At 43.3% G+C, this 18,693-nt stretch overlaps 1 protein-coding gene across 1 annotated transcript in view; it reads right to left on the reverse strand.

Moving 5' to 3' along the window:
* Nucleotides 1-18,693, reverse strand: part of FGD6 (FYVE, RhoGEF and PH domain containing 6) — a 99,425-nt gene that overhangs the window by 18,215 nt on the left and 62,517 nt on the right. The window contains exons 10-17 of the mRNA XM_083182420.1: nt 18,422-18,480; nt 17,491-17,562; nt 12,220-12,288; nt 11,704-11,787; nt 11,524-11,603; nt 8,815-8,917; nt 6,694-6,837; nt 5,197-5,299 (exon numbers count right to left, since the gene is read on the reverse strand). Of these exons, the coding sequence (XP_083038546.1) occupies nt 5,197-5,299; nt 6,694-6,837; nt 8,815-8,917; nt 11,524-11,603; nt 11,704-11,787; nt 12,220-12,288; nt 17,491-17,562; nt 18,422-18,480 (714 nt within the window). The remainder of the gene's footprint in view (nt 1-5,196; nt 5,300-6,693; nt 6,838-8,814; nt 8,918-11,523; nt 11,604-11,703; nt 11,788-12,219; nt 12,289-17,490; nt 17,563-18,421; nt 18,481-18,693) is intronic.

Consider the following 18,693-nt stretch of genomic DNA (forward strand, 5'->3'; position numbering starts at 1 on the left):
AGCTCTAATCCCCACTGTAACTCACAGACCGGATAGAGCGTTCAGCAGGACGGTCACCAGGGGACAGGAATCGCCCAACTGCAGTCAGGATAGATCTGCAGCGCAACTGTGGAGCCTCCAGCAGCGTGTTCAAACGGCGCCAAATGTCCAAGATGGCCGCCGCGACTTGCAGGAACGCTGGGGTATGCCAAGGCCTGCTGGGAAGTACCGCGCGGTAACTCCGCCCCCCGCCTGGCAGCTCCGTCACCCATAATGGCGCCAGGTTTAAAAAACACTCTGCTGCACCGCCGTTTGTGTCCCTGACCTTCCTCTAATAGGAAGGCAGGGTAATACTCACAGTGCTGCGGCCATGCCGTCGGCGGTGGGGCTGGGGGAGGATCGGGTGCACGCTGCGTGTGAGCGGCGCCCGTTACAGCTCCAGAGACGGTGGTCTCTGTCAGCCAGGGAGCCGGGCGCAAACCCTTAAGCAGCAGCCGGCTCCCTCCGGCAGGCTCCCACGTCGCAGGCAGATAGTAGCAGCAACTATCTGCCTGTCCTCAAGGACAAAACTTGCTGCTTTATGCCCTAATTACAAAAAGCCCAGGAGATGAGCCAAATGTGACCTGCTCCCTTTTGGGCACGATCTAAGACTGCCTGGGAGGGGAAGTAGAAGGGGAGGAGTTGGTCACACTGATTAATTATTTTAAAGTGCCCATGCTCCCTGTGGTCGCCTTCTATTCCCCAGTGTAACTCCAGTGACACCTAGTGGATGAAGGAGAAAAAAGAAATATAAATCTTCAAAAACTCATGTCAACCTTTTTCATTGTCGACCATAGCCGTGCCAGTGTTTTGCATGTGCCATTTAATCCTGGGGTTGCCGTGAATCGCGCGCGGGGGTGGGGGGGAGGGAGGAGGTGAGGGGTGTCTGCGAATCACGGGAGGAGGGGTCGTGGGTGGATGCCGTGAATTGCGGGAGGGGGGGTCGCGGGGGGGTGCCGCGAATTGTGGGAGGGGGGGGGGCGCGGGGGGTTGCAGTGAATCGCGGGAGGGTGGGGCGCGGGGGCGAGGGGTTGCCGCAATGACAGGAGGGGGGGTCGTGGGGGGCACTGTGAACCACGGGAGGGGGGCTGGCGCGAATCGTGGGAGGGGGGGTCGCGGGGTGCCGCGAATCGCAGGAGGGGGGGTGTCACGGGGTGGGGCCGCGAATCGCGGGAGTCACCGGGGGTGCTGCGAATTGCGGGGGGTGTGCTGCAAATCGCGGGAGGGGGGTCGCGGGGGGTGCCGCGAATTGCCACAAGAAAAAATCAACACAAAAAGGTCAACACATGTAAATGTTGACATAAGTGTGGCACTTCATTGGTGTCCATGTCGACACATGAGAATGAATATGAAAACATTGAAAAAGTGAAAAGTAAATCTTGTCAACCTTTTTCATTGTCGACCATAGCCATGTCAGTGTTTTGCATGTGCCATTTAATCGTGGGGATGCCGTGAATGGGGGGGGGGGGGGGGAGGTGCATACCTCCCAACATGACCCTCTCCAGGAGGGACACATTGCTCTGTTTCTGGACTTTCTTCTTAATTTATGGATTACCATCACCTGTGCTTAAACACCTTTCTTATCAATTACCCTGTTTAAAACAGGTGATGACAATCATAAATTAAGATGGAAGTCCACAACCCAGCGTTACAGCTCCAGACACACTTTGAGTGACAGATGTAGCCAAATATATAAGAGATATATATATATACACATCCAGGAAAAAGGGCACTCAGGGACTCCAGGTAGGTGAAAAAAACGGACTGGTTTAATAGGGTTGTCAACGTTTCGGGGTCTCCCCCGTCGTCAGGACAGAAGTACTTCTGTCCTGACGACGGGGGAGACCCCGAAACGTTGACAACCCTATGACTGAGCAATAAACCAGTCCGTTTTTTTCACCTACCTGGAGTCCCTGAGTGCCCTTTTTCCTGGATGTATACATTTGGAGCTGCAAAGTTCCTAACTGCAGGCACCAGGGCAAGTTACTCTGGCTCAACCTAAAGCCCTGAAGTGCCAGTTCACCTGGATACTATATATATATATATATATATATATATATATATATATATATATATATATATATATATATATATATATATATATAGATAGATAGATAGATAGATAGATAGATAGATAGATAGATAGATAGATAGATAGATAGACAACAAATTCCGACACTCACAGGATGCAGGGAGATATATTGCCGTGTGTCCTGCAAAGGTGCACCCGCAGGACACCGATGTCCTAAGATACTTGCGGGGTGAGGCGGCACTCCAGTCATAAATATAATACTGAAAGCCAAAACTTGGTAGACAACATTTCAGCACCTTTATGTGGTCACCTAAGTTTACCACACCATATACCCCTTATGCAAATCATGCAACACAATAGTAACTCTGAGTCTCTGTATTCTCTGTATTCTCTATATAGTGTGATTTAGCCTGTTAAATTTGTGAACGAGCATAGGCTGTTTGATATTGACGTTGATTAGCTGGCTATTTAAACCTAGACCATACTTACCTTAGACACGCCTCCTGACGAAGTCCCAGGACGAAACGCGTTGGGGCGTGCCTTTCCTGACGTATCCTGACGTATCCTATCACCGTTGCTGTCTTGTGTCCGTCTGTTGTATGCCGTGCTGAGAACGCCGCCGCTGCCGCTGCTTCATCGTGGTCGGAGAGTCTGGAGTCCCCAGGTTCCGGTCTTTCAGCGTGCCTTGCCTTGAGCTGTGTCACCCATTTGTCCATCATTGGTCGGAAGTTGCTGGAGTCCCCAGATCCCGTGCCATTAACATCCCATATATGTGAGAACTTTTGCTGCTGGTTACATCGTGGTCGGAATTGCCTGGAGTCCCCAGATCCCGTACCTTTCAGCATGCTATACTGTCGGTGACTATTCTCATGCTGGCTTTATATACTTTTATATGCTTTGAGCTTATATGTTTATTTCTCTCTAGTAAATATTTTATATCTAGCTCATGTGTGCGCTCCTTCTTCCCTTTGTCCACATTTCCATTATACCTGAGGTCCGACTAGCCTCTTTTGGAGTGAGCTGCACTGCATATACACTGATTTATTGGTGTTACAGACGTGAAGTCATTGATATTTAAAGTGTTGCGCAGAATTTCTTTGTCTATATATATATATATATATATATATATATATATATATATATAGATAGATAGATAGATAGATAGATAGATAGATAGATAGATAGACAACAAATTCCGACACTCACAGGATGCAGGGAGATATATTGCCGTGTGTCCTGCAAAGGTGCACCCGCAGGACACCGATGTCCTAAGATACTTGCGGGGTGAGGCGGCACTCCAGTCATAAATATAATACTGAAAGCCAAAACTTGGTAGACAACATTTCAGCACCTTTATGTGGTCACCTAAGTTTACCACACCATATACCCCTTATGCAAATCATGCAACACAATAGTAACTCCCTTATACTGTACTTGCCTCTTACACATTATGCCACATGGAATGAGTCAAAATTCACACCGACTGAGCCAAAATACACACTATGGCACATGGATTGAGTAAAAATTCACGCACACTATACCAAACTGAGCCAAAATTCACAATATGCTTCTGAAAAAGGGACAATGTATGCCGAAGGCACGCATTATAAATTTACGCCATAATGCCAATTACGTGTTAAGCACACACCATAATTAACCCATATGGACCAGCCTGGTATCAGATTGAAAGCCCAGCGATTTGGGTTTGAATGAGATCAACTGAGCTTCTGTGATACCATGAGGGGAACTGGCACTAGTCGGAAGTGGGTGGGGGTCGGAATTAGTGGGTCTCATGTTATCCTATGGGGAAAACATTCCAGCTTTGCCCAAAGGTATCTCCGGTTCCTGGGGGGCTAGCAACACAGGGCTGGGCTCATTGGAAAGCTCCAGTTCTCATCTACAAAATAGGCCTATTTGGAGAGTGGGCCTGGAGCTGTAGCTCCATCAGGCCCATTGTTAATCCGGCCCTGCTCGCGGCAGCGTTAATTTCCAGCAATTTGTGGCTTTTTGTGGGGCTAAATATGCAAATTGCGTGATTTAGCCCCTCCTTAAAGATCCACAAATTGCGGGATTTACCGTACTGGGGGCGGGGCTTGATGACTTCTACATCAGGCCCCACCCCCGAAGTGCTGCTGACAGTCTCCTCTCTGGGAGAAGCCCAGAGAGGAGACTTTAAAAGTAGGCAACCCTGCTTTTGGGTCTTATGTGCATTACTCCTTTATAACACCTGGTGATAAAATATTTCAATTTAAAACTGCCCATAGCACACTGTTGCATTTACTATAACTCAACACAAGATATGCGTTTTAATGGTTTCATTCATCACTAATATGAAGTAACTAAAACAGCGTTTGACCTCCTGAGATTAATCGTCTTAAGGTCCATACACACTGGGCGATTATGCCCAAAGTGTATGGACAGCGATGACCGCTGTCTTCGCTGGGGAGAAAGCCGCTCAGTGCATATACACTGAGTGGCTTTCCCCCTGCCCAGCGCTGTCAGTGGACGGCGGACAGCTTTGCATAGCGCAGTGCTATGCAAAGCCATCCGCAAACCTGCTGATCAGCTGGTAATACAAGCAGATAAGCGGCTTTCCTGGCGATGATGCGGGAACGCGCATCACCACTCACCGCCGGGCCGTACACACTGGGTGGCTTTGAGCTGAAAGCTACCCAAACTTGGTGTTTTGAGCGGCTTTCAGCCCAAAATCGCCCAGTGTGTATGGGCCATTACTAAGATGTGGATTTGTCTCAGGCAAGCTAAATATAGCAAAAGGCTTTTTGCAATACATCGGATTACTAGTGTTCTGTCTATGGCCGCATCCTTGTACTTTGTATACTTGGCTCTAGTACTATAACCTTTTGTTATACAATATTAAATACCAGTGAAAGGATGAACCTGCAAGTTTCATTAATAAAACGGTCCTGATGCTGAGTCATCTCTTTGCTATATCATTTTAGCTGGATACTATAAATGGCAGAAGATACAGGATTTACTTTAGCCATTGCACATGCATTGAACAAGTGTCTTCAATTTAAGAATAAAGCCATAATAAATAACAAGGATTTGTGAAACAGATAAGAGGAATGGTTCCTTGTTAAATAGCCACTTACACAGCAGGCAGGGCACAGCACCCAAGTACGTACCTTGCTTTTGAAGTTCCTGGAAGCAGTGGTCACACACTCGTGCTAAATGGTTCTTCATATATTCCAGGCTGTGCTTGTTTGTTGAACAGGCCTGACAGATAATCTAAAATCCAAATAAATATTGCCAGTTTATGATACCTTAGTTCTATTACACTCAAAAAGACAGAGTCTTAAATATATTCTTTTTATTAGCAAGTAAATTCTGACCTCGCAAAACAACTTTCCAGAAATGAAGAAACTGAGGTAAAGCCGTTCACTATACATGCGCAACTGGGAAATTGCGACACCATCTATCGGCAAACACATTAACCTGAGAAGGGTGTGTGATGCCAGGTCCAGCCCGATCAGCCAGTGTCTATGGCACTGGCTGAGTAGGTCCTGGGCTCCGCACAGACTGCACACACTGGAAACATCATTTGATGGTGGCCATTGCGAATGGATTTGCAGTTAATCGCAGGGCTGCAATATATTTGCAGGCTTGCACCAGGCAGAAGTTCACTCTGGCAGGAAGGGGATTACCTCATCGCAGGGCTCTACAAGTTTGCAGCTCAAACGATCAGGTCTGAATAACCCCCAATGAGCAGAAGTCACATATCCACAATGAATTATAACATATTATATATAGATGCAGCAACAATGTGGCTTGAAGCTGCACACAACCTTTATCCCACTGTCAGCGACGGATGCTAAAGTGTTGACCTTTTGTCACTGTTGACCTAGAGCACGTCAACCTTTTGGTGTCAACATATTAACGGTCTACCTAGACATTGTCTGCGAGCTAACTCGCAGATTTCTTTCTAATACTTACTTTCCTATATGTATAAAATATTCCATAAAAATAAATTGGATTCTAGATTTTCATTTTGGATGATAACATTGTCCTGAACTGAATCTGTAGCTGTTGTAAACATTCACAGCATGGTCATCTAGTAACATATACTCCATAAATGCTGTCTTGTAATGTTTCCACCAGAAAGTGTTTGTCAAAGCGGAGGAGAGTACAATGCATTATCTGGCCCTAACTTGGTTTAGTGCTGGCATGTACAAAGGCACAGTCCAGAAGGTTTGGACTTTGCTGCTGGCAGGTGTGCATGGCCCCTAAATAAGGCACAATGGTGTTTGGTTCATAGACGGGCTAGAAAGTGCTGAGCGTAAACCAGAAAGGTGCATCCTGCTGCAAAGTGGGGCACTGGCAAGCCAGAATTGTGTGTGTGTGAGGGGGGTTCGAGGGCAAGAAGAATGGAGACCTCTGGCTCATATTATAGGATTGCTGTAGTTCAGACACATAACAGGTCATTTCTGCTGAAGGTTTAGGTAAATTGCTAACCAGACTTTAGGTATTGTGACCCATAAACAGATTTTAGTTTTCATTTTGTAACGCAGATTATTAAATAAAGCAGATTTAATTATTCTAGATTACAGCACACCCATTCTATAGATGTCCTGTGTGTTTACCATTATAAGTTTACAATGCAGCCCACTGAAATAGTGACCCACCTTTCCACATGCTCGACAGTGGTGTCTTCTCCAGGTTAAGGTGAATTCACTTGTGCAGATCATGCACATGGTGGCTCTGCCATCAGGGATCCAAATTGGTGCCTTTGATCCAAGACTATTATCTCCTTCCTCTTCAAGATCATTCTAAAAGTATCATTTTTAGAAATATTTTAATCTATAAAAGACACATATTTATCTTATACTAAAGACAGTGTAAAAATATAGATACCTTTTATTGCTGTTCATTTTAACAAACAAAACAAAAGTACTTCTGAATGCCTAGCAAGTGATTTAATAGTCAGCAGGTAGTGGGAAGGATTGGAAGTGCTCCAAACACCATCTTTTCAAACATAACATAAAAACATAGAATTTGATGGCAGATGAGGACCATATGGCTCATCCAGTCTGCACGTTAGGGTATTACGGTTAGGGGTTAGACTAGTATTAGGAATAGGGTAGTGTTAGCGGTATGGGTCAGTGGTGAGGGTAATAAGGATAGGATATATTTCCTGGTGCATGACCTTGATAGGTGCTGCATAGTAGGGAGTTATAGGGGTGGGGGGCATGCTATAATAGGTGATTTATACGTGGAAAGGGCCAGGCTGGTAACACCCCTTTTACACCTAAAAGTCACCAGGGTTTTTGGACCTGGGTGCAACCTGGCTTTTGACCCCTTTTACACCCACGTCCACACCTGGCATAATGCCGGGCGAGTGATGTCACCATACGCAGGGCCTTAGCCGATCATGGGAGATAAGAGCTTCTTCCATTTGCTGGCTTTTCCATTGCAGTGAATGGGTCCCATCGACCTGGATTTACTTGTTTACACTGCACCGCAATCTGGGTTTAACCCTGATCATTTTCCAGCTTGAAATCCCGGGTCTAAGACCTTTTACACCGCCTGTAAACCCAGGTTATTGCGCGCTCCTGTTCAAAAACCCAGATTATAAGGCCTAGTCGTAAACAGGGTATAACTGGGGGGAGGTCTAGGTGTATGTAAGACAGCCTGATAGAAAGCCTGGGCTGTTTTTTTTTTTTTTTTTTAAATGGGTGCAGGTGTATGAGGAATGCACTGCAATAACACATAGGACAGGATGTACTAAAGAAAAAATATGGAAAAAACTAATTTTTAAATGCACTAAAGCCCCTCCTGGCGGGGCTTTGCTGCAGATGCTTTGTGTTGCTTGTCGCATATGCCAGTACATATGCGATGAGTGGTGGGATGTACTGGCTGGTACATCCCGCTGTTAGTGTTGTATTATTGTATCAGTAATTATTTTTGCTTAAGGGTGCCTTAAATAAGTCATGGAGACCCAAAGGGTGCCTTGGACTTAAAAAGTTTGTGAACCACTGGCCTACTACATTGGGCTGCAGTCTTCTACTGCTGGGTTGCAGTTGGTTCATTGGAAGAAATCACTACAGCTTCATTTTGATTTGCTGACTAGTCACATTAGCCACTGAAATCAACCCTACAGAACTGTAACATAAAACTTATGAAATACAGGTAGTTAGGGTAGAATTATATTTTATTTTAATGGACTAGAGTAAAAGAGGCTTATAAGTGTGTTACAGGTATTTTCTGTACAATCCTGTGTTTTGCCATTTTAAAACTGACAAAAAATAGATTTACAGGGTCAGATGGAATACATTTAGGCAGCTATTTTTTTGCATATAAAGAACTATAGCTGTTTTTACAGACTGCATTCATTGTGCTAACATGCAGTGTTCTCAATCACCCATAGGACATGACTTGCTATTGTTTGTCCACATATTTCATGATTGGCAGCCACAAGCACTGGTTTTGCCTGTTACATTGATCATAAATTATTTGAATTGGTCCTGGTCCACCAGCCCAGGACACCACTGCAAGTCTTGTGAGGCACCCCAGGGTGCCACGGCACACAGTTTGGGAACCACTGTAGTAGGTTATGAAGTATAGTTTTAGTAAAATTGAAAACTGGGAACAAAATTCATCTATGTTAGATCTAAACATATCATACATTGTCACTTTGCTTATATTATAAAACAAGAAAATGCTTATATATTTTTTTTTATAATCATTTTATTTATAATAAAGTGTTTGCAGGAAACACTGCATCCACACAAAAATGTCAGACATACCTCTTCCTGACTCTTAGCCGGATTAAAAGTTATTTTCTTTTTGGTGTAATCCTCAATTGCTGCAGAAATTGCCTCCAGCCAATCATCTCTCTCAGTAGCAGAGCTGTTAAGAAAAGTAAGGCATTAACTAGAGATCCTTATCACCATGTCCTGACAACAAAAATTATATTACTGACAAAAATATCCTCTGAAAAAAAGAAACCTGTAACACATGGCAAGTACACAGATAGCAGACATAAAATACTACCATCTCCACATCTTTCTCTCATTACTCCCCCTCATCTTTCAGTTCTCTGCTCTTTACACTTCCTCCTTTTTTCATATTTCTCTTGTTCTCTGTCCTAGGGCCAGATGTATCAAGCTTCAAAAAGTGATAAAATGGAGAGTGAGAAAACAACCAGCCAATCAGCTCCTAACTGTCATGTTACAGACTGGGTTTGAAAAAAGACAGGTAGTTGCTGGTTGTTTATCACTTTGCATTTTTTGCCCTTCTCCTTGTTCTCTTTCCTCTTCCCCACCTATTCAACTTTCACCCACATGTCATAGCATTGGCACATAATGTGGTAAGGCCTGATTGGGGGAACTCAACACATATAGGACCTTATTCAGTAATATGCCCATATGCAAATTGGCATTTAAATGGCGGTTGCATTGTGAAAAAATGCCACCACAGTCTGAGAGATAATGGAGGGGTGCCGATACAGCATTATGGGGGCACAACTTGGCATTGTGGGGGTGTGGCCTGGATAACACAGGCATTTAGGGGGGCCCAGTGGCTACATATCACATGTAGCCGCTACGACCCAAAAGATGCAGCTAGACTGTGTAGACAGGGGGACTACTTTTTATGTGTGAGCACTTCACTAGTTAGGGAATGGCAAAGCTAAAACATTGCAGCGCACGTGCTGCCCATACAGGCTACACTATGGAAGTGCCTATATGTACCTCTCCTTTACTCTTCTGTGACTATTGTGCAAAACTAAAGCTGGGTGTACCTTCTTCCCTTTACACATTAGCCTCAATGACCCAGGGGCAATGCAAATTCCTGGAGAATGCCAGGTGGAGCTTAATATAGATAGGCAGTGATAGAACCCAGTTTGTTCTACCACTGTCTACAATTGTAAAGCCCAACACAATCAGCTGCACTATATAAGATACTGTAAACAAAGAAATAAAGAAGGAAGAGGGTGTCGGGCTTACATGCACAAGCAATGGGAACAGTGTGTGGAGAAGGTGCACACATGTGTCCCTCCTTTTGGCCATCTGTTTAAGTTGACTATGTGCCTGCAAGTTGGGAAATGGGATGGGATTGCACTGCATGTTGTCCCTAACAGCCAATAAAAACTTGGGGAACAGACCCTCCCTCAAACTGTAGTATGCAGATGCTAGTTGGACATATAGACTAAGTATAGATTTATTTGTCCCCCCTATCCCCTCTACCATCTTCCTGTCTCTCATCTCTGTCTCCACACGGTCACAGTCTAATTTCTACTCCACATCCCCCTCTTTCGGTGTCATCATCTTTATCTCCCTACTGTTCATCTCTGTCCGCTCACCTCTCCCCAACTATGTCCCACTCACCACCATCTCCTGCAGGTGCTGACTGGACACAGTGGTATATACAGTGTATACAGTGTAGGGAGCAGAAGAAAGAAAGGCTGTATCTGGGAGTCTGACAGCCAGTAACAGCTGTGAGGGGGAAGGGGCGGGGCTTCCATGCAGCTACACACATTCTGTAGGAGATTATATAAGATACCATTTTGATTTAATTATTATTATTATACAAAAGTATGCATTTTCTATATTTTGCTTTGTGTACTGTACACAACGTTTAGGGGCATTTTGCTCAGATTGTGTGATAAATGAAATTAAAAAACATATCAATGCCATTGCTTTGTGTACCATTCAATCACTTAGTCATCATTGAAAAAGACTTCCACTTTATTGTGTATTTATGGAGTACACTCATAACACAGGTTTAACCCTTTACTAAATCAGTAACTTTTGTCTTTCAAGCATTCTTTCTTACCTACAGTATATCAAATAACTCTGCAGCTCCCTGCATAGGATACAAGACTATAGGTACATTTACAAAACCTTCTAAAAATAAAAAGAGGTGATATTGCCCAGAACAACCAATCAGATTTTGTCTATGATGCAATAGACAATTGATAGACGGAATCTTATTGGCTTCTATTGGCGCATCGCCAATTTTCATTAAAATCTTTAGTAAATTTCACCCTAAGTGTGTGTTACAGCACAGGGTAATAAAGATACATTTTCCATAAAATACAAAATAGAATTAGCAGGAAGCCATGAGGAAAAAAACTATTTTGTAAAATGTAATCAAATCACAGAAGGGCATTTGCATGCTAATATATCAAAGGCATCCAAAGTTCTTAAACATCCACACAAATTTTTTGGGTTCTTCTTAATCTTGGTGCATAGAACATTCAGACATATCCTTTTAGAGATCATGAGCCTGATGTAATGAAGTCCAAGTTAGACAACCATGCTGAACTCAGACATTTGTTTCAAAAAGGCAATCATTTAAAAAATTCTTGGTTTTGTCTTGTAAATGATTGCCCCTTTAAAAAAATGTCCCAGTTCAGCTAGCATCCTGCACGGCCATTGACATCAGACTTCAATTACATACAGGCCCATGTCTTCATTGTCAGTAACTTAATAGGTGGTACTATTGCGTAGTACCTGGCAGACAAAATGAAGGATCTCTCCACACTTTCTATATTCAACTCATTTTGATAAGCCTCTTGGGTTGGTTTCCTCACCTAGAAGTATAAATGATAGAATATATATTTATTGTTCGATACCAAAGCAAATGTACTGACAATATTACAGTATATAGAAATGGACAAGCTTGCACTGTACCTTCATCCCAGCCAGAGAGAGCATATTGTTAAGTTTAAACATTCCTGATTGGACCGGGGTTGTGTATAATAAAGCATCATTGAACTGAAAAAAAAGTCAAAAATAATTTATCCATATTACATTAATAGATATTGTCACAAAATTGATAGGATTAATGTAGGTTTATATAATACGCTTCTAAATGTAGGTAGGTCAAAGTTAGCAAAAATGACATAATAATGTTAAAAGCAACTAATGATGTGAAAACAAAATATAATATATATATAATGCATCTTTTTTAACCTGCTAAATACTTTAATTTGGCACCAATCCCCTGAGGTAATCCTGTGAGAATATAAATGCCACACACAACTATCAATCACTATTGTAAATGGTACATTATCCTATACTGTATATAAAAAGGCGAATAAGCAAAAAAAAGAAACAGTTAACAGAAGACATTGTGTTTCCTATTCTGCTGTATACAATAATGACTAGGTGTTTCCTCCACCAATTTTTACTAATATGGCAACTTACCAAAAAAAACATTCGTGGTTGCATGACCTTCCTGGAAAGCTTCATCAAAGTCCCCTCTTTCAAGAAGACCTGAGCAAGCAGAATACAAACATAAAAATAAACTAAAGTCTACTATGGTGTGCAATTAATAATAAGTTAGCTACATTAATTTAATTTAAATTAGCATTCCACAAGTCTCAGTTGTCTGTGCTGCTTGATGACCCAGCTCCTTCCACTATCTATCCATTAGCCTGTGAACTCCTACTTGCCTTAATTCCCCTCTTCACGTGTCATTGCCTAATTTACAGGTCACCCTGTCTTGCTGAGCTGACAGTTACACAAGTTATTCATGCTAAACACGCTAACGTGTGTTGCTGTGACTGTGTGACAGGTTGAATTTCTGTCTCAAAAGGTTGAAGTTAAAATGAATTTTCTTACCAAACAGTAATTCAACCCTGAAGACCAGGCATAAAGACTTATATCATCTTAAACGCTTTCACATGATGGAGGTTGGGATGTGCAGTACATGCGTGCCACTGGGCCAATAGGTCCCAAGCATCACATCCTGAATCCCAAATCACGGTCAAATCAAGCTGAACCCAGAAACATGGTGCACTAGCAACCCACCCCTGCTTCACATGGGTAGATTTTTACTAGAAACGGGGTTTATGAATAAAAAAAAAATAAGATTAATGGACTAAAATTTCTTTATAGGCCAGATTTGTCGTTTTTCCTTTGAATGGGAGTACAAAAATATTTTTTTGAGAAGATACACTAAAGGACCAAGTGAACTTGGCCATGGGAAAAATATTCCCCACTTAGATCAACTCCAGCTACATTAAGTGTTTGACCTTGTGCTTTATTTATGGTCATGACAAAGCAAACTGATATCGGGAACTAGACTCGTTTAAAATTAAATGGTAAATTTAAGAGAATCATTAGGATTCTGTGTATTAATATAGTTTCTCCAGTTCCACAGCCAGTAAGAATATGACCCTCAGGGGTAGATTTATTAAGCTCGGTGAAGTGATAAAGTGTCTAGTTTTTATCACCGGCCAATCAGCTCCTCATGTTTCAAACCAAACCTGTAACTTCCCAGGTAGGAGCCGATTGGCTGGTGATAAAAACCAGACAGTTTGTCACTTCACCAAGCTTAATAAATCTACCCCTCTATTAGAAAGTTTTTTCAGTTTTCATTTGCAATCGTGTCCTATTGCATGCCTCCTGCTACACATCACACACCCCCTGCCTCAGCAACCCCGCTCTATGCCCCCTGCTCCCCATCACACACTCCCTACTACCCATCACACACCCCCTGCTACCCATCATACACCCCCTGCCTCAGCCACCCGCTCTACTCCCCTATCATGCACTTCCTGCTACCCATCAGCTGGTGCTGTTGCTGGATATGGGGTGGGTGGCTTCCTGCGTGCACTGCAAGCAGCAAAAGACACCTAACCGAGGATACGGTTTACCAGATGCCGGTACGTGTGGCGGAGGGGCTGCCTCCTCCCGGGTGTGTGACAGTGAGAATCTGTGTGCTGATGTGTGCATGGGCATCTAGCCCTCTGTGCAGTGCCCACAATTGCTCTCATTGTTGCAGTCGGCTGCAGCGCAAGATGGGGAGAGCACTCGCTGCTCTGGGCATCTCTGTGGCCCCGTGTTTGCTGCCACTTGCTCTCATGATGGCCGAGTAGTTCGGGTTGGATACTAATTTACCTTGGCCTAGCACTGATGGAGGGTCCTGGTGGGGGCCCTGGTCTGCCTCACCCATTCCCCCTACCTCCCGGCACCAGCACAGCACACACTGGACACGTGCTGCAGTGACTTTGTTTTACACTATGTAAGGATATGCAGGGGCCACAGAGGGCTATTTGCAAAATATTTCCCTGCACATTGGCGGATTAAGGGGGGGGGGGGGGGCACCCTGTCATTACTGACACACATCCCCCCCCCCCCCTCCCTGTAACAGGGACAGTGCTGCCGGGAAGGACTGTATATCTATGCACTGACAGCCGGGCACACTGAGAGCGGGGACTGCCTGGCTATATTCACAGTGCTGCACGTCCTGGACACCAGAGTCCCGGCAATACAAGATTTGAAATGGCCGGGAGCCCAGGACATGCAGCACTGTGAATACAGCTTGGCAGCCCCTGCTCTCTGTCTGCCCGGCTGTCAGGGGGGATTTAAATAGCCAGGAGTAGGGGACTGCAGCACTGTGAATACAGCTGGGCAGCCCTTGGCTCTCTGCCCGCTATTAGTGCATACAATTCTTCCCGGAGGCAGTGGCTGTCCCCCAACACTGGGAGCATATATTCCCCCTTGGCAATGAGCATTTATTTATTCCCACATGCAACGACCATGTAACCCCCATGGCAACGGTCATGTAATCCCACATGGCAACGAGCATGTATTCCCCCTTGGCAACAAGCATAGAACCCCTGGCAACGAGCATGTAATCCCACATGGCAACAAACATGGAACCACTGGCAATGAGCATGTAATCCCAGGTGGCAACGAACATGTAATCCCACATGGCAACGAACATGGAACCCCTGGCAACGAGCATGTAGGTAAGCAGCATTTATGTTACATAATTTGTAATGGGCATTACGGTGTTTTTCACAATATGTAATGGACAATATGGTGTGTGGCTTAACGTGTAATGGGCATTACGGTGTAAATTTTTGCAGCGCGCCTTCGGAGCACAATGTCCCTATTTGTTTAATTTATTGTGCATTTTGGCTCAATCCGTGTGGAGTTATGTGAATTTGGTCTCAATCTATGTGGCATTATGTGAATTTTGGCTCAATCCGTGTGGCATTATGTGAAATTTGGCTCAATCCGTGTGGCATTATGTGAATTTGTTCTCATTCTGTTTGGCATCATGTGTAAGGGGCAAGTATAACGGGGTCTACAATTAAAAGGACACGCCCCTTTCCATGGCCACACACCCTTTACCGGAGCGCACGCGCACTACTACATCCTTCAGTTTTGATGCCACACGGGCAACACCCCCCCCCCCCCTCACACCATCCCCTCTCATGGTGCTCCTGGCATTTTCTCCTGGATCCGCCCCTGCATCATATTTTCTGCAGAAGGGAACCCACATGAAAACTTGCATTAGGGATACCTCACCTATTAAAACGCCAGAGAGAGGAGCATTTTACTTTAACCTGTCCCAGCATCTCAAACGAAGCACAAAATTAATGTTTAACTCCTCAAAGTTCCCCATGTGACACCACCCATACTCTGTGACATTGTAGACATCTCCGCAATCTGGTTGGATGCCATATTGCTGGGATGTCCCACAAAGGAAGTGAAAAGGTTGCCAATTTGCACAGGACAGATTATGTAGAGAAGTCTGGTAATTTAAAAGACACATTCACTTTAGTGGCTTTCAGTCAGCACAAACCATACAAACTTGCTCGCCCTCCTATGTGGGGGGGGCAGCCTGGTTGGCACATAGGGGGCATGGCCTGTGGAAAGGTGGGCTGATCAGGGGTGGCACAACTGCGGCTTTGTGGCTTCATCCCCTCTATACAGTGCTGATAAAATAGATATTGTATAGCAAGGAGCGGTGCTACTATGACGCAATTCAGCACAAATCTCTCATTCTGGTCCCCATCAGACGACCCACTTGTGCTCTGTCAAGGGAGGACCATTAAGTAGTGTCAAGGGTTGTGATCAGCTGGTGGGGATGTAGGAGACTTATCCGCCTTTCTGGGGGACCGGGAGCGCCTCGTGATTTTCGTGAGCCTCCCAACAATTCCTGGAGGGTAGGAAATTACAATCTACAATTGTAATGCTCACATTGAGCATTAGATTTAATGCTTGAGCATTAGATTTGTGTTTTTAGAGTTTTCCAAATGAAGGCATGATTCTAGGTAGTGGGAGTAATACAAAAAAGAGGAAGTAACTTTGCACCTTGGCAAGACCATGTTGCACCGCAGTGGGGTAGATGTAGCATATGCAGAGGTGTGGCTAAACTCAAATTTAAATTGCATACTAAATACAATGCTGCCCAGTGTTAATTGGCTACATGCACAAGCATAAAAAAAATTCAATTGTATTTGACCTCATTCATTGCAACACCGTTTGTACAGATGCACAGTTATTTGCTCTCTTTTTACTCCCACCTTATAATCAGATCCACATGCCTAAATTCTAAATACATACAGCAAATAACTTTTCCCACAATGGCCATGGCCCCTCATTACATTTTGTCTAATAGTGCTACATCCCAAATAAAGCCTTACGCCTATTTCTTTATTTACAGTTTCTTATATAGCGCAGCAGATTCCATTGCGCTTTACAATAGTAGACAGTGATGAAACAAACTGGGTAACAACAGACAGACTTGGAGGTTAGAGGGCCCTGCTGCAAGCTTACAATACACCTGCAGATGTTTCTGATCTGATGAGCTTTAAAAAAAAAAAAAAAAAAAGCATACCATATATCCACACAGGATACAGTTAGAATCCCGGCGTTCAAAATCCCGACGCAGGAATCCTGACCGCTGGAATCCCAACACTTTCTCCCTCTATGGGTGTCCACGACACCCACAGAGGGAGAATAAAGTAGTGTGCCAAGCGTAGCGAGGCACCGGGCCCGCTGCGTGGGAATGTTTTCTCCACACATTTTACACATTGGACACCTGCCCTGAATTCACACATAGGGTTTTATTTACTGAGATCGGTGTTCTATTTCAGATGGGATGTTGTTATGGCAACCAATCAGAATCTACTTCTTATTTATTTAGCACTTTCTAGAACACTGTTGGTCAAACCAGTTCTCAAGATCTACCAACAGTTCATGTGTTTCAGGCAACCTGTGGATCTATAGTAGAAATAAATGCAGCATGTTTGAAAAAGTGACAGTTAGTAATGACTACAGCTGTGCACCAGCTAGGTGGCTTGGAAAACGTGGACTGTTGGTGGATCTCGAGGACCAGTTTGGCCACCCCTGTTCTAAAAGATAATACAGGTTGAGTATCCCTTTTCCAAAATGCTTATGGCCAGGAGACTCTCTTACATGGCCCCTGTTATACAGTATTACCATTACACACTTTTCAAAATGCAAATAATAATAGATGATTACCTAGAGAGACTCATTATTAACATCCTATGCTGTGCCATATTACATACGGTAAGAAGCCTGGTGTATATTCAACTTAAATAGTAAATGAAAGAAATAAAATACATTCGAAGTAGTAAATCCCCAATTGTATGTTCCAGTTATTCCATTACTTGTGGTTAAACAAAGAATGTGTACATAGTGTTTAGTACCTACCCTTCCTGGCTGTACAATCTCATGATGACCATTTAAACTATACTGGATCTGCATAAGCTTTTGAAAGTTATCCTTTAAAAGAAATACATGAATTAACACTCAGATGACAACAGTATTGCATTTATTATACACCTACAATTTCACCTTAAGTATTTACAGTATGTATTTGCATTTTATTGTGCCAGGAAAAAGCTTTAGAAAGCATTGTGTTACACTATGATTTCATAATGTCAGATCTATACAGTATCTGCCTAAATGTTCTAGGAGTAAAACAAAATTGTGTGTAGAAAAAGTCTACTCATGAAATAGAGGCCACAAAACAAAACTTCTGGTTGCTTTTTGTAAAAAATGTTTTACTAATGATAAATACATATCAGTTGCTATTAAATATGGTCTCGGATATGAATTGGGAATGCATTCATTCAGTAAGCAAATAATTCCTTCAATCAGTGTTTATGAATACGCGTGTGTGTTTTTAGTGGCACGGACCATACAAATGCTATATTTCTTTAAAGTAATTTGAAGGGTCTCCAGTGGTGTGCAGTGGGGTGAGGCAGGTGAGGCAGGTGAGGCAGAGCCTACCCTGTCATACTAACGTATATGTTGGAGTTTTGTATTCATAAAGTATGTCAAAAATACAAAGAATATATTTAAAAAATCTTATTTTTATTATTCTAATAATTTTTATAGTCAAAACTCTGGAGTAAAAAGTCTATGGCAGGTGAGGCAGTGCCTCACCTGGCTACCTTTTCTGTACATCGCTTATCAAAACTCAGCAAATCTCCAGTAGTGTATATTGCTGCACATGTGTATAATGCTGGCATGTACCCCATGGCTTATATATTGTGTGCAAATCTGGCTCTGGTACTTGTCAGGGACTCCTTTGCTATTTACCACACCGCACGTCCCTGAGGGTCTCATAAATACGTACCCCTTGCTTCAAGATATCATTAGCATGATTAGCAACCTCAGTGACCACACTCAGCGCAGCTACATAGGAAGATAATATAAGCATTACTTAATGGTTTAAAAATATCCACATTGTTTCCATTTATAAATGCCTAATACGTGTATAGATACTGCACATATATATGTATAGATATTTCACAAATACAGTATCAAATCTGATCAGAACTGGGTAGTGTTTTTACATAATATCCACAAGATCATCAGCAGTTCAAAAAAATAACTTAGGGCCGATGT

Source organism: Crinia signifera, chromosome 4 (assembly GCF_055691185.1).
Source record: "Crinia signifera chromosome 4, ASM5569118v1, whole genome shotgun sequence".
NCBI lineage: Eukaryota > Metazoa > Chordata > Amphibia > Anura > Myobatrachidae > Crinia > Crinia signifera.